The sequence below is a fragment of the Haematobia irritans genome, chromosome 4, assembly GCF_050003625.1.
Source record: "Haematobia irritans isolate KBUSLIRL chromosome 4, ASM5000362v1, whole genome shotgun sequence".
In the NCBI taxonomy this organism is placed as follows: Eukaryota; Metazoa; Arthropoda; class Insecta; order Diptera; family Muscidae; genus Haematobia; species Haematobia irritans.
In genome coordinates, this window is record NC_134400.1 from 222,417,502 (window position 1) to 222,432,015 (window position 14,514).

At 33.1% G+C, this 14,514-nt stretch overlaps 1 protein-coding gene and 1 long non-coding RNA gene across 2 annotated transcripts; one reads left to right on the forward strand and one right to left on the reverse strand.

The window, feature by feature from the left end:
- Positions 1-1,021: 1,021 nt before the first annotated feature.
- Positions 1,022-1,483, reverse strand: LOC142232854 (uncharacterized). The gene is made up of 2 exons (XR_012721226.1): positions 1,299-1,483; positions 1,022-1,231 (listed from the first exon to the last, which is right to left on the reverse strand). It is a non-coding gene; the product is annotated as an uncharacterized LOC142232854 (long non-coding RNA).
- Positions 1,484-12,415: 10,932 nt separating this feature from the next.
- LOC142234510 (condensin complex subunit 3-like) lies at positions 12,416-13,720 on the forward strand. Its single transcript, XM_075305671.1, has 3 exons — positions 12,416-12,597; positions 12,660-12,839; positions 13,369-13,720. Exons 1-3 carry the CDS (start codon positions 12,490-12,492, stop codon positions 13,636-13,638), a joined length of 558 nt encoding a protein of 185 aa, XP_075161786.1. The 5' UTR covers positions 12,416-12,489; the 3' UTR covers positions 13,639-13,720.
- Positions 13,721-14,514: the final 794 nt, after the last annotated feature.

The following is a 14,514-nucleotide window of genomic DNA, read 5'->3' on the forward strand; positions in this document are numbered from 1 at the left end:
GTATAAAAATTAGAATACAGAGCTAATTTATCGAAATGTCTCTCTTTTTTTTTTTTTTTTGAATAAAACACAAACTATTTAGCAAATTATTGTAATTTTATTTTATTATGATATATTGGTATTACTCAATTATGTATGAAACCAAATATCGGCCAAATGGGCGCCGCGACCTTGGTGGCACACCTTCATCCGATGGTCCAAATTTTCGATGACTCTGAGGCATAATGGAGGTTCTATGCCGTTAATGTGCCGAATTATCTCATCCTTTAGCTCTTGAATTGTTGCTGGCTTATCTACGTACACTTTTTCTTTCAAATAACCCCAAAGAAAAAAGTCCAACGGTGTCAAATCACATGATCTTGCCGGCAAATTGACATTGCAATTACGTGTGCCAACACGGCCATTGAATTTGTTGCGCAAAAGAGCCATTGTTTCGTTAGCTGTGTGGCAAGTGACACCGTCCTGCTGAAACCACATATCGTCCACATCCATGTCTTCCAATCAGTGGTGCCAACTGTTTTGGGCTGAAAATCGTCAATTTTTAAAATATTTTTCGTCAAAATCGTCAATTTGTCCCAAAAAATTCGTCAAAAAATCGTCACCCATAAAATAGCTGAAAAAGGAACAAATTAAAAGTTTTATTAAAAAACATTAATAATTTCGTTTAACCCTCTAATTAAGTCATCTAGTTTTCAGTTTTTTAAACGAAGATTAATTAAATTAAATTTTTAATTAATTAAAAGTAATATTTCTGATTGTAACTACACCCTGCCAACATTTTTTTAATTTGAGGGCGCTTCTGAGAATCCCCACTACGTCGAAAACAATCATATACGACATCAAAAACTCGTCGGAAAAGCGCCGTCACTATTGAGAAGTTGTACCACGCCAAGTTACTACGAAAAAGTTTCTCATCAGTGCAATTATTAGGTGCCTATTTAGATCAATTTCGAAGGACGCCAATAAGAACCCCTGCAAACTATCAGAAAAAGTGCATTTGAAGGTAATTGTAGAAGAATCATTGTGGTCAAGTAAAACACGATTGTGTAGATGTTTATTGATTTGATTAAACATTTATAATTTCTTATAAATATAACATTTTTGGGTTTATCTCATCACATTTAACATAATTTTTTGCATTAATAAAAGAATGATGTTGAGTTATAAGTAGCAAGTTACATATTGCAGCGTCTATCAGCCAGTTTGTTTATTTTCGATGGAGACAGCGTGCCTGGAAAAATATTTGAAAAACGATCACTTTATTCTATTTGGAAAGTCGAAAATTGTTCACCATATACCTTTCACAATTTTAAGCGTAATATCTATGTTTTCAGAACTTTATTTTCGTTTTTATTTAAATAAAATATAACAAGCTGGTTGCGCTTGGCGTTTCACAAAAAATAAAATGGCTCTTCTAACAGTAGTGATGGCAAAATACTTTCATGTACATTTTGTACTTTTTGATATGCTTTCCCCATCACAGTTCGCGATGGTTGTGGTGACATTTACGAGTCTGTGGTAGCGATGAGGATGAAATGGAACTTTGAAATGCTGGCAGGGCATATACTACATTGTTTAACAAAATTTTCTTGACAGAAAAATGTCCTAGTCTCCAAGCGAATTTAAATCCTTATTACTGGCTCGTGTATAATTTTTATTATTTCTATTACGGTAATGAATAAAGTGAATTTAACTAAGCCAAGACAAAAGAATACCTTACAATGTTTAAGTTTCAAAGGAATTCCGCATTTTAGGTTTATTTATATTGATTGCTTTGAAATTTCTTTCTACATTGGAGACGGTTGGAAGCAAGCTACATATAAATTGTCATATTTTGAGAATAAAAAAGCTTGTTTACATTACACCTTATGAAATTCGTCAACTTATAACTACATCACTTTGAAAAATCGTCAAATCGTCATAAAAAACTTTAAAAAGAAACACTTGTGTCGATCATTTTAAAAAATCGTCAAAGGCAAAATTTACCATCAAAAATCGTCAAAATGACGAAAAATCGTCAGAGTTGGCACCGCTGCTTCCAATTCGGGCCATAAAAAGTTCGTTGACCTGACCGGCCTCATTTTGGCCTGATGATGCCGCCAGCCCATAAACCGCACCAAACAGTCACTCTTTGTGGGTGCATTGGTTTTTCGACAATCACTCTTGGATTCTCATTCGCCCAAATGAGGCAGTTCTGTTTATTGACGAATCCACTGAGGTGAAAATGTGCCTCATCACTGAAGATGATTTTCTTCGAAAATTGATCATCCATTGTTGCCATTTCTTGGAACCATTTAACACGTTGTTGGATTGTGTATCTCTCCATGGTTCAAATTGAGTAAGTCTGAAATAGAGAAATGTCAAATAAAATTAGGAAAAAAACTTGGCGTTTAGGTGTGCTTCACATTCAACATCGGCCCTTACAATTTAACCACCCTTTATTAAGAAACATTTTCATGTAAAAATAAATGTCTGCTTAAAATCCAAATTAAAAAAGATACTTCAAAGTAAATTATTTTTTTTTTTTCAGAGTTTCGTGTCCTAAATTTAATAAGAAAAAAAATTGTGGTAAAGATTAACAATCTCAATTAAAAGTTCATTATTTCAAAAAAATATTTGCCGGTTTAAAAATCCAAATTATAAAAAAAACATCAAGACAAAAAAAGTTTTCTTAATTCCAAAAAAAAGCAAAACTATAAACCAAAGATCGAAAATTCTTAAAATAAGTCTTAGCCTTTTTTAATATTTTTTATCTTAAATATAAAGACTCAATATATCACTTCATTTAAGGGCAATTTATTTTAGTCAAGAATAATTTTCTTTTCTTTAAGGAAAACTCGAAGCAGGGATTGGACGGACGATGGAACAAAAACATGGAAATTGTTTTATTGTTTGTATATCTCTCATTTCCAATAATGAGGAAAAATCATTTTTTTACCTCTTTTTGTTTATATTAAAGTTGTCAATTTAATACAAAAAAAAATCGCGTATTAGATTGGAATGCTCTTCATTTTTATTATAACATCAAATTATCCCAAATCACCAAATATTTATGGGATATCTATTAACATTTTTTTCCAATGGCTAATTCTTCTAAGAACTTCAGAGATACTAATAGTAGATTTTCCAGTTGTTTTTAAATGCAGTGCCAGTGGAAACAGTCTCATTAGAATTCTTGCGCTACCAGCGCTATTCTCTATAATATCATAGGATTTTAAAAGCGCCATCTATAATAGCATCCGAAACCAACCCTTAAGGATAAATAAGACTCGCCTCAGTTTAGGTAGCAAACTAAGCTAATTAGAACAAAGCATTTTCCACCCTAAATGTTTTGTTAAATTTTCTCATGAGAATATTCAAGGTTTTTTATTCTTTTAAGATCTTATCAGATCGTACAGAAAATTTGTTACGATGTGTTTATAATTGTTTGAAAATCATTGGAATATTTAAGTAACACAATGACTTTCAAACTTGAAAGATAAATGAAATCAAAAAATGTGGATTGAAATATTGTAAACCCTATGTGGGTAAATTTATTAAAAAATGTACCAAAAAAAAATGCACATATAGGGTAGCTATCACAAAGTATTACCAAGTTTAAACTTTAATCGAAGATCTTCAAAATTCTACATCTTTCATTTGTCCCCAAATCCTAAACCAAATGAAGTAGTGCGAAATTATTTTGCTGTTATCGGTTCCCATAACAATATACAATAATTTAAACAGACAATCTACTTGTATTCAATGTTTTGTTTTTAACGTTGAATCCAAAGAGTATTCGGACTATATGACATTCATCTCGATTTTCATATAGAAAATAAAAAATAAATTATTGTCATAGAGACTTTTTACTTCCCCGCATTTGAGTAGGTAACTTTGGTTCATATCCATGGCATTGACAGCCAACAAGACAAAGAGTAATCTGTGGGATGATAAAAATATGGCTTTGATTGTAGTACATTCGCAGCTATATGGTAGTACCACTTTGTGGCTATTCCCACCAGAAACCTCTATTGGTAGAATTTGTTTTTTTTTCTCATATATTCCATGTTCTGTTATTGCTTCCATTTTAGTTTGGGTTTCCATTTTCAGTCACTTGTTTTTTTCTATTATTTTTATTTCACTTTGTGAGCAGTGGTTTTGGTTTCGCTAGCATTCCGTATTCATGGCTAAGGCGCCATTTTTATTACAATGTTAGTTGTTTTAGTGATTTCCGTTTCCAGTTCTCATGCCCATTTGCATGCTTTTGTTATTGTTTGGTTTTGACAACGGAAATCTTTTTCATGCTGCAAAAGGACCACCACTGGTAGTACTGCACAGTCGAACCATTAACAATAAACCCGGGGAAAAAAAGCAAAAATCTTTCCAACAATGATTTTGACCATTTCTCCTAACTAAGCGAGAGATGAATATTTAGCAATTTTTTCCTCTAAAATGTGAATTTTGTTTTTGATTTTTTTTCTTTCTTTGTCCCTTTTCCTTGATTTTTGTTTCCAGAAAATTTTTAAAGAAAAAAAACTGCATTGTTTTTCTTTTGTATTTTTGCTAAATCGTCATGTTTTACGTTATTCAACACTTTGGTATCATTGCCCTGGCCATAAGAATATAGACTCTACACATAGAGAAAAAAAAATTTTATTCCTTGATTCTTAATATCGTGCAACGATCTACTAATTATTGTTGTGAATGAAAATATGATAAAAATTATAAAATTAAATTTTTTGCTAATATTTTCACTAAGATGTAATTTTCTACAAATTGTTGGCATTGTTGTATACTCAGATAGTGAACCACCCGCAATCAGAGTGTTCACGCAACCGGGTTTTTAAACAGTTGTCGGTGTATCCGAGAATAAAATTTTTTGATTTTACCCTTACTTTCTAAGGACATTTTATTGTAATAGAGAAAACCGATTAATCTATGTTCAAAAACCGGGTTTCGAGTCTACCAAAAATCTCAATTTTTAAGTTTTTACAACTCAACCCTACCCGCGACCATATCCTCTGTTTTCTTCAATTCGAAAATTAGCATTTACGACGGCAAAAGCGATTCACCTAATGTGGGTGTATGGCTACAGGAACATACAAGGAAACGGATACAATGGGTTCGATCGTTGTTTTGATCGTCCATTGAAAAAGTTTTCAGTGGTGGTTTATCCCCTCTTACTAATACTGATGGCATTTTTAGTACTTAATACTTCTGTAAGGGCGATTTCAATTCGGTGAAAAGATGCAACGCACCCGAAACTGAATGCAAAATATGAAAGACACTGTCATAGCTTTTGACTTCAATATTCCTCACAATATTGTGAATTAACAATAACTTTGGAATGGCACTACCATTTGGGCGAAAATACAATGTGGGACAAAGTAGGTAATATTTTGTTTTTTTTTTTCGAAACGAAAACGCCCTAAGTAATTCAACACGTTATATGACTCAGCTATAGAACCAAGCAGCACTAATTAATTGGGGCAGAAGATAACAACGTAGAGCATCACAATACCACTGAAAGAATGTCTGGAACAGTAGGCGAGAATACGAAAGCAAATTTTCCACCATCATACATGAAATCAGTTGCATGGACCTATGGCATCATACAAATTGGATTCTCTGCGTGGTTCGATCGAATATTCTTACATGATTTTTTAATAGGCTCTACACATTAAACTCAAATTCCACATTTTTCTTCTTATATGGTAAATGACAGTTGAAATCCAGTTAAAGTGGGTTTGGGAAGAGTAATGTGGCTTTCTTAGCTACAATGTCCATATTCGAATTTCTCACAGTGTCACCAATGGCCAACAGTTTTTTTCACCACATTGTGTACATTTTCAAAGAGTTTTTCCTTGCATATGCTAACATCCTTTTTGTGCAAAGTTTGCACTCCTCCTATTCGAAGCTTCCGAATGGTACCAAAGGCAAAAACAGAAAAAAAAAACTATCATTGCCCCCCATACTATATCCGTTCCAAATGTAAGCATATGTACATAGTACATACATACATACTTCAAATATTAATGTTTGTATATCCTGACGGAGTTTTTGCTTTTCGATGACTGGCTGATTGTCGGAGAATGTGTTTTGTATAGACATGCATAGAGTTTTTGGATACTAAAATTTATACTAACCATGTCATTCAGCTTGCAACAATTCTACTTTTGGAACCATACTTCCGACATCGTTAGGTAAAAATTCCAAACTTTTCTTTCGAAAAACAATCTTAAATAGGGACAAGAACTTATTGAGGAAGTTCAGAAAACATAAGTTCATAGTTCTATACTTTAAAAAGTGCGTGGAATAAAAAAAAACATAATATAAAGCGCAGAAGAGAGGAATGCAATCAGCAAATATATTAATGTTCCCACGCATGTTGTATAGCTCAATTGATCGTTTTCGTCAACACATTCGAATATAATGTACGCACGCATAAGCGCATGGTACGTAATTCCACCTTAAGTTTAGTTCACTCGATTGTGACATATGTGGGTATTTCGGTAACAACATCAACTACAAAATAACACAAAATAATGGGGCCAATTTCAACTTCGATGATTGATTGTTTTTCTCACAAAATGATATTTTTCTTTCAGTATATCGAAATTACCATGGCTAAATTGTAATACTAGTCGGACTCTGATATACATGTCCAAACTGAATCATAACAAGGCGAAATAATCGGATGAGGATATTGCGGTTAACTGTGGAATAGATTCAGCAACAGTGTACGTTTAGTATACAGGATAGACGGTGATTAGGGGGATTTGGAAGTAAAATTGATAGACCCAGACACCATAGCCACATCAAAAGATTCGGCACGAGAACAAAACAAACGATCACTATTGCGAACCGGTCAAAGGAATGTGAGCTGGTTTATGAAATATCCAGAGCAGATCAGAACGAGATGTAAAAGTGTAACATGACAACCCGGAGAAACAATGACGGAGCACACATATCTATCACCTTTGCATTCACAGGATACAGACGTCTTCTATGAAACGAAACGATGTTACCATTTAGAGTGTACTCAATGATTACGTCGAGCAGACTGTGCTTCTATATTCTAAGCCCACCCTAATCCGGAGTGGATTTTTTTGGCAAAACGCAGATGAGATAACATCCAAATAAATGGCCTTAAATTTAAAGCAAATCAATTCATTGAAGTAGTGACATGAATGACCTAAATCAAATATCTACTATAAGTTCTTTTATTTGTCCATTTGAATTGAAAACTTTAGCTACTTGGATAAACTGCATTTAATAAACGGCATCTATATTTCGACCACGCTAAAGGGAATTTTGTTTATTGTCCTTTATTTGTATATATATATAGTTTGTCTTCTTTGCGGGCAAATATTTTTTCTAGTTTCACTGAACCAGGGGGGATTTTCTTTTCAATTTATCCTTTGTACTTTTCTTTCTATCTATCTTTCTTTCTGTTTTTTTTTTTTTTTTTTTCAGTATATTTTTGCCCTTATGACCATGGGTGTTGCTGTTGTTGTTGCAATATTATGACTCCTTGGATTCGAATCATTGTGGTCCATAGTCGCCTAGGGAACCATACCTCCTAAAAAGCAAGTCAGGCGAAAAACCAACCAGCAATTCAACCAAGCAACTGGCCATAAGTGTTCCGAGTATGCTGAGCATGTAACTTTTGGTATTTATGACTATTGTCGGAAAGCAAATATTTGTCTGCAGCAGCACATAAAAACAGCAGTTAAATGCTGTAGTAGACATAGTCAGAATATGTAAGAGAAAGCCCGAATATAATCGAAGGATACCTAGGTGCTATACTATGTGTGCTATATGAACATTAATGTAAAATGAGAGGAATGTAACCAGAAGACCATCACAGTCGACACCAGTATCCCAGTGTCAATATCTAATAGTTCGAGAGATTTGTACAATTTCTGTTTGTTGTTAGGAAACCATTAAAGTATCTCTGTATCCGCAAATGCTTACAAAAGATTTTTTAAACAGTTTACAAAATTTTAAAAAAGTGAGTGATATTCAAAAAATTTTGAAATTTCCATATTAAAACTGGATTTAAATCTCATCGAGATATCCTTCTATTTTTTACATGATATAATAACCGATATCGGCCCTCTTCCCAGTACCTTTCTTATTTCTACACGCACCACCATAGAATAGTGACGGGGGTATAATAAGTTTGTCATTCCGTTTGTAACACATCGAAATATCGATTTCCAACTATATAAAGTATATATATTCTTGATCAGGGAGAAATTCTAAGACGATATAACGATGTCCGTCTGTCGGTCTGTTGTAATCCCGCTACAGTCTTCAATAATGAAGCAATCGTGTTGAAATGTTGCACAAACTCGCCTTTTGTCTGCAGGCAGGTCAAGTTCTAAGATGGGCTATATCGGTCCAGGTTTTGATATAGTCCCCATATAAACCGACCTCCCGATTTGGGGTCTTGGGCTTATAGAAATCGTAGTTTTTATCCAATTTGCCTGAAATTTGAAATCTAGTGGTATTTTATGACCATAAAGAGGTGTGCCAAAAATGGTGAGTATCGGTCCATGTTTTGGTATAGCCCCATATAGACCCATCTTCCGATTTTACTTCTTGGGCTTATAGAAACCGCAGTTTTTATCCAATTTACCTGAAATTGGAAATCGAGAGGTACCTTAGAACCGTAAAGAGGTGTGCCAAAAATGGTGAGCATCGCTCCATGTTTTGGTATGGTCCCCATATAGACCGACCTCCCGATTTGGGGTCCTGGGCTAATAGAAACCGTAGTTTTTATCCAATTTGCCTGAAATTTGAAAATCTAGAGGTACTTGAGGATCATCAAAAGGTGTGCCGAAAATGGTCCGTATCGTTCAAGAGATGTTAATTATTCCTCTAAAACTCAAACAAAAACAGTTCTTATAAATCCAGAATTTGATATAGTCCTCATAGGTGAAATCTTTAAATTTATCTTCGGGAAGTGTCCTTAAGTCCTCAAGCCCTCCTGAAATTTCAAAGGAAAACCTAATATTTGGTTCATGGTTCTGGGTATTTAAGATTCGGCCCGGCCGAACTTACTGCTGTATATACTTGTTTTATAAAATATTGCGACTAATTTTAAGTTAAATTAATAATAAAGTCTCTTTCACTGAAAACGAAAATTATGCTCGGTTCTAAAAATTTCGTCTTTACACTAATGATTTTGGTATTGATTTCGAGCTAAAGAAGTGGAGTAAAGACAAATTTATGCTACAATTCCCTTTTAAATTTTGAGTTTTGCGTACTTAATTCAACGCAACAACGTTTAATGTATTCGTTTTTTTTTTCAGCTATTATCTCCATGTGCTATCAGAAACCTTAAAAGTCATATTAACGACAACTTGAATTCCCAAATCGACCACAAGTATAAAGTATGATATATTTCAATGTTTATGCCGATAAAATATAGGGTTGAAAAAAATCTTCTATTTTTAAACGTTTTTTGACTGATTTGAGGTATTTTTCATAATTATTAAAACCGTATTTACCTTGGTCAAATATACTTTCTTTCATGTTTAAGTCGAATTACATAATTATAAAGACAAAGCGACTTTACACCTTCAATGAAAATTTTATCGACTTTTGGACAAGGAAAAGAATCAGAAAAATGCGTGTTCTACACGGACGAAAAAGACTGTTTTTCATATGTTTGAGTGTAAAAATTCAATGTTTGGAACTCAATTTTTTTTACACAGTATTTTTAAGTGCAAGCATATAATGTCCATAAACTAGCATAACATGTTGGGGACATATATGTTAATATGTTAGAACATATTATGTTTGGGACATAAAATGTTTGTAGGGAGCCACCGTGGTGCAATGGTTAGCTTGCCCGCCTTGCATAGTCGTGGGTTCGATTCCTGCTTCGACCGAACACCAAAAAGTTTTTCAGCGGTGGATTATCCCACCTCAGTAATGCTGGTGACATTTCTGAGGGTCTCAAAACTTCTCTAAGTGGTTTCACTACAATGTGGAACGCCGTTCGGACTCGGCTATAAAAAGGAGGTTCCTTGTCATTGAGCTTAACATGGAATCGGGCAGCACTCAGTGATAAGAGAGAAGTTCACCAATGTGGTATCACAATGTGAATAGTCTAAGTGAGCCTGATACATCGGGCTGTCACCTAACCTAACCTAACATAACCTATAATGTTTTTAAATATAATATGCTTAGATGCAAACATATATTAATTTGGAAATAGCCTATAAACATATATGTGTTTAGAAAGAGAGACCTAGAGAGTATGCTGCAAGTAAAATAATAGAAGTAACCAATTGGCGCCTTAAAAATATATCTACACAAAAAAATTTCATTAAAATTTTTTACTACCAGTGTATGCCCTAGGGTGAAACATAATATGTTTGAATAATACAAATAATATTTTGTTTGGACCAATCCTGAAAATATATATGCTTGAAGAAACATGTGTTTGGGGTATATGTTACAGAAGCGATTTTTTTCAGAGTGTATTCTAAGCAAAATTCGTATTCGTATTTGGAGGACATGAAGTCTCAAGACAATATTTTTATACCCTGCGCTACACTGTGGAACAGGGTATTATAAGTTAGTGCATATGTTTGCAACACCCAGAAGGAGACGAGATAGACACATGGTGTCTTTGGCGAAAATGCTCAGGGTGTGCTCGATATAGCGATGTCCGTCTGTCCGTGAACACATTTTTGTAATCAAAGTCTAGGTCGCAGTTTTAATCCAATCGACTTCAAATTTGGCACAAGTATATGTTTTGGGTCAGAACAGATCCCTATTGATTTTGGAAATCGGTTCAGATTTAGATATAGCTCCCATATATATATTTCGCCCGATATGGACTTATATGGCCCCAGAAGCCATAGTTTTACCCTAATTTACTTAAAATTTTGCACAAGAAGAACAATTACTACTATAGTCAAGTGTGCCAAATTTTATTGAAATCGGTTCAGATTTAGATATAGCTCCAATATATAGCTTTCTGCCGATTTACACTCATATGACCACACAGAAAAAAATGTCACCAAAATATTTCCAATTAAAAAGTTAATTGAAGTTGAAAATGTTTTCTATTAATAAATTAATTGATACAATTAACTTTTTAATCATGATAGAAACATTAAGTTAATTAAGCCAGTGATTGAAAATTTTAAAATTTTTAATTAAAAAATTAATTGATACAATTAACTTTTTAATCAAATTCGGAAGACTTATTCAGTTAAAAAAAGTGCTTATTTTTTTTAATTTTTAATTAAAAATGTATTTCAAACAATGATTTGTTAATCCAAATAAAAACTCTAAGTCAATTCAGAAAGTAATTAAAAATAGTTACCTTTTTTAATTAATAAATTAATTGAGTTTTGCAATCAACATCAATTAAATTTTTAATTGAATCAATTAAAAAATTAATTGAAATTTGCTGAAAAAATCAATTAATTCTTTAATCAAGAATTTTTTCTATGCCCAATTAAAACTGTGATTGATACTATCATTTTCGTGATTGAAGACATTTCAATTAAAAAATCAATTAATTTGGTGATTGAATCAGAAAAAATTTTTTTGTGTGCACAGAGGCCAATTGTTTGCTCCGATTTAATCCCATATATATCTTTCGCCCGATATGGACTAATACGGTCCCAGAAGCCAGAGTTTTACCCCAATTTGGTTGAAATTTTGCACAGGGAGTAGAATTAGCATTGTAGCTATGCGTGCCAAATTTGGTTGAAATCGGTTCAGATTTAGATATATCTCCCATATATAGCATTCGCCCGATTTATACTCATATGACCACGGAGGCCAATTTTTAACTCCGATTTAGTTGAAATTTTGCAGAGGGAGTAGAATTAGCATTGTTGCTATGCGTGCCAAATTTGGTTAAAATCGGTTCAGATTTAGATAGAGCTCCCATATATATGTTTTTCTGATTTCGACAAAAGGGTCAAAATACCAAAATTTTCCTTGTAAAATCGCCACTGCTTAGTCGAAAAGTTGTAAAAACGACTCTAATTTTCCTAAACTTCTAATACATATATATCGAACGATAAATCATAAATAAACTTTTGCGAAGATTCCTGAAAATTGCTTCAGATTTAAATGTTTCCCATATTTTGTTACTAACATTGTGTTCCACCCTAGTGCATTAGCCGACTTAAATTGTGAGTCTATAGATTTTGTAAAAGTCTATCAAATTCTGTCCAAATCGAGTGATACTTAAATGTATATATTTGGGACAAACCTTTATATATAGCCCCCAACACATTTGACGGATATGATATGGTATCGAAAATTTAGATCTACAAAGAGGTGCAGGGTATAATATAGTCGGCCCCGCCCGACATTAGACTTTCCTTACTTGTTTTCTGCTACAGAATGCTTTGCCGAATTGCTTTTTTAACAAAGCAAGCTTTGATTTTTTTTCTGTTTGTCGTTATGAGAAAGTGACATCAGTTTCGGAATTTTAAACTCGTTGGGAATTCAAAGCAAAGAAATATGGATAATTGTCAAGTTAAAGCAATATACGCAATTTGTTCCAAGGCCCAACGGAACCAAAAATATCATAGAAAATATCTCAAAGATCTGGACAAAATTTACAAAAAGGTAATGAAGTTACAAACTTTTTTCTAGATTTATTTTATAGATCTTTTGCCATTGCATTACAGATGGATCATGGCGTTTTCATTTACGCTATAATTGGTGCATTGAAGTCAGCTTTGGAGGCTCCCAAAGACAACGAATATGCTTTAACAGTCCTTTTGTTCTTGGCAAAATTTATAGCATCTTACGAGCAAATGGACGTAAACCCTTTTATGGAGCCCATAGTATTCCAATGGCTCTTGCAGGTATGATACTTAAAATGCATTGTTTTTAATTTAAGCCCAGAATTCACCCCTAGAATAATTTTTGGTAACCATACGAAATATATAGCGTGATATTTGCGATATTATTTATATTTTTCTTCCTGATAATCCATTTACAACTAACCATTATAAATGCATTATCAGCGTGGTTGCTTTATTATGTATTATTACTGTATTATCGACATAAAACCTATTTTTCGCAAGAGTTTCATACCGGACTATTTGTACTATAGGGAGACGAAAGTTCCGAAAAAAAATGGATTAAGTTACGAAATTATTTGATTCAATTAATTTTTAATTGAAATTGCTCTTTTGCAGAAATGAAAGTATCAATCACCAACGCCAAGTAAACATTCAATTAAATGAATAAATTAATTTTTAATTTTTTTTTTTATTGAATTAAAATTAAAACATATTAGTTATATATTTTTTTTTGTAGAGGTGAATAATGGGTGTAAGTTTGTTTTATTTGATCAATTATGAAAATATATATGTTTGTATTGACTTTCAGACAACTTCACCACGTTCAGATATACGATTTCGATTATGCCAATTTATCAATATTATTCTCGGTGAGTTTGGGGAACCTGTATGTCAGGGCAGCAAGCTCGCCATATGTACCCTAAATTGTATAACTGAGCATTATTTGAACGATATAGAGCCAATTGTACGTGCCCAAGCTCTCAATGCTTTAAATTATTTACTTAAAGGTGATACCTCAGATAATGTGAAAAAATTTAAACATGGAACTATGGAAAACTACAATAATAGAGAAAACTAAATATTGCATTCAAATTAAATTATTAAATGTCCCACCATCCTTTGTAACGAAGTATTTAATAAACCAGACTAAAATAACTAAATATTAGAAACAAAAGGGTGGTTAAATTGTAAGGGCCGATATGAATGATAATTGAGAAGAAGATGCAGTCTTGTCATAGCAAAATTGAAGCACCAGAGGACTCTGCCAACAATATCATAAAGTTTGCGTCGACGTGTCTCTCAAATGTACTGCCGTTTGCGTCGGAAAATATAAAAACATTTGTGTTTTTCATAAATTTCTGAATAACAAGTAAGGAAAGTCTAAAGTCGGGCGGGGCCGACTATATTATACCCTGCACCACTTTGTAGATCTAAATTTTCGATACCATATCACATCCGTCAAATGTGTTGGGTGCTATATATAAAGGTTTGTCCCAAATACATACATTTAAATATCACTCGATCTGGACAGAATTTGATAGACTTCTACAAAATCTATAGACTCAAAATTTAAGTCGGCTAATGCACTAGGTTGGAACACAATGCTAGTAAAAAAAATATGGGAAACATTTAAATCTGAAGCAATTTTATGGAAACTTCGCAAAAGTTTATTTATGATTTATCGCTCGATATATATGTATTAGAAGTTTAGGAAAATTAGAATCATTTTTACAACTTTTCGACTAAGCAGTGGCGATTTTACAAGGAATATGTTGGTATTTTGGCCATTTTTGTCGAAATCAGAAAAACATATATATGGGAGCTATATCTAAATCTGAACCGATTTCAACCAAATTTGGCACGCATAGCAACAATGCTAATTCTACTCCCTGTGCAAAATTTTAACTAAAGTGGAGTTAAAAATTGGCCTCTGTGGTCATACGAGTGTAAATCG

Bases quoted from the DNA above. Each gene is read 5' to 3' on its own strand.
- LOC142234510 (XM_075305671.1), top strand. From the start codon at position 12,490: ATGGATAATTGTCAAGTTAAAGCAATATACGCAATTTGTTCCAAGGCC. The intron at 12,598-12,659 runs GTAATGAAGTTA...ATTGCATTACAG, and splicing joins TGGACAAAATTTACAAAAAG to ATGGATCATGGCGTTTTCAT. The intron at 12,840-13,368 runs GTATGATACTTA...ATTGACTTTCAG, and splicing joins TATTCCAATGGCTCTTGCAG to ACAACTTCACCACGTTCAGA.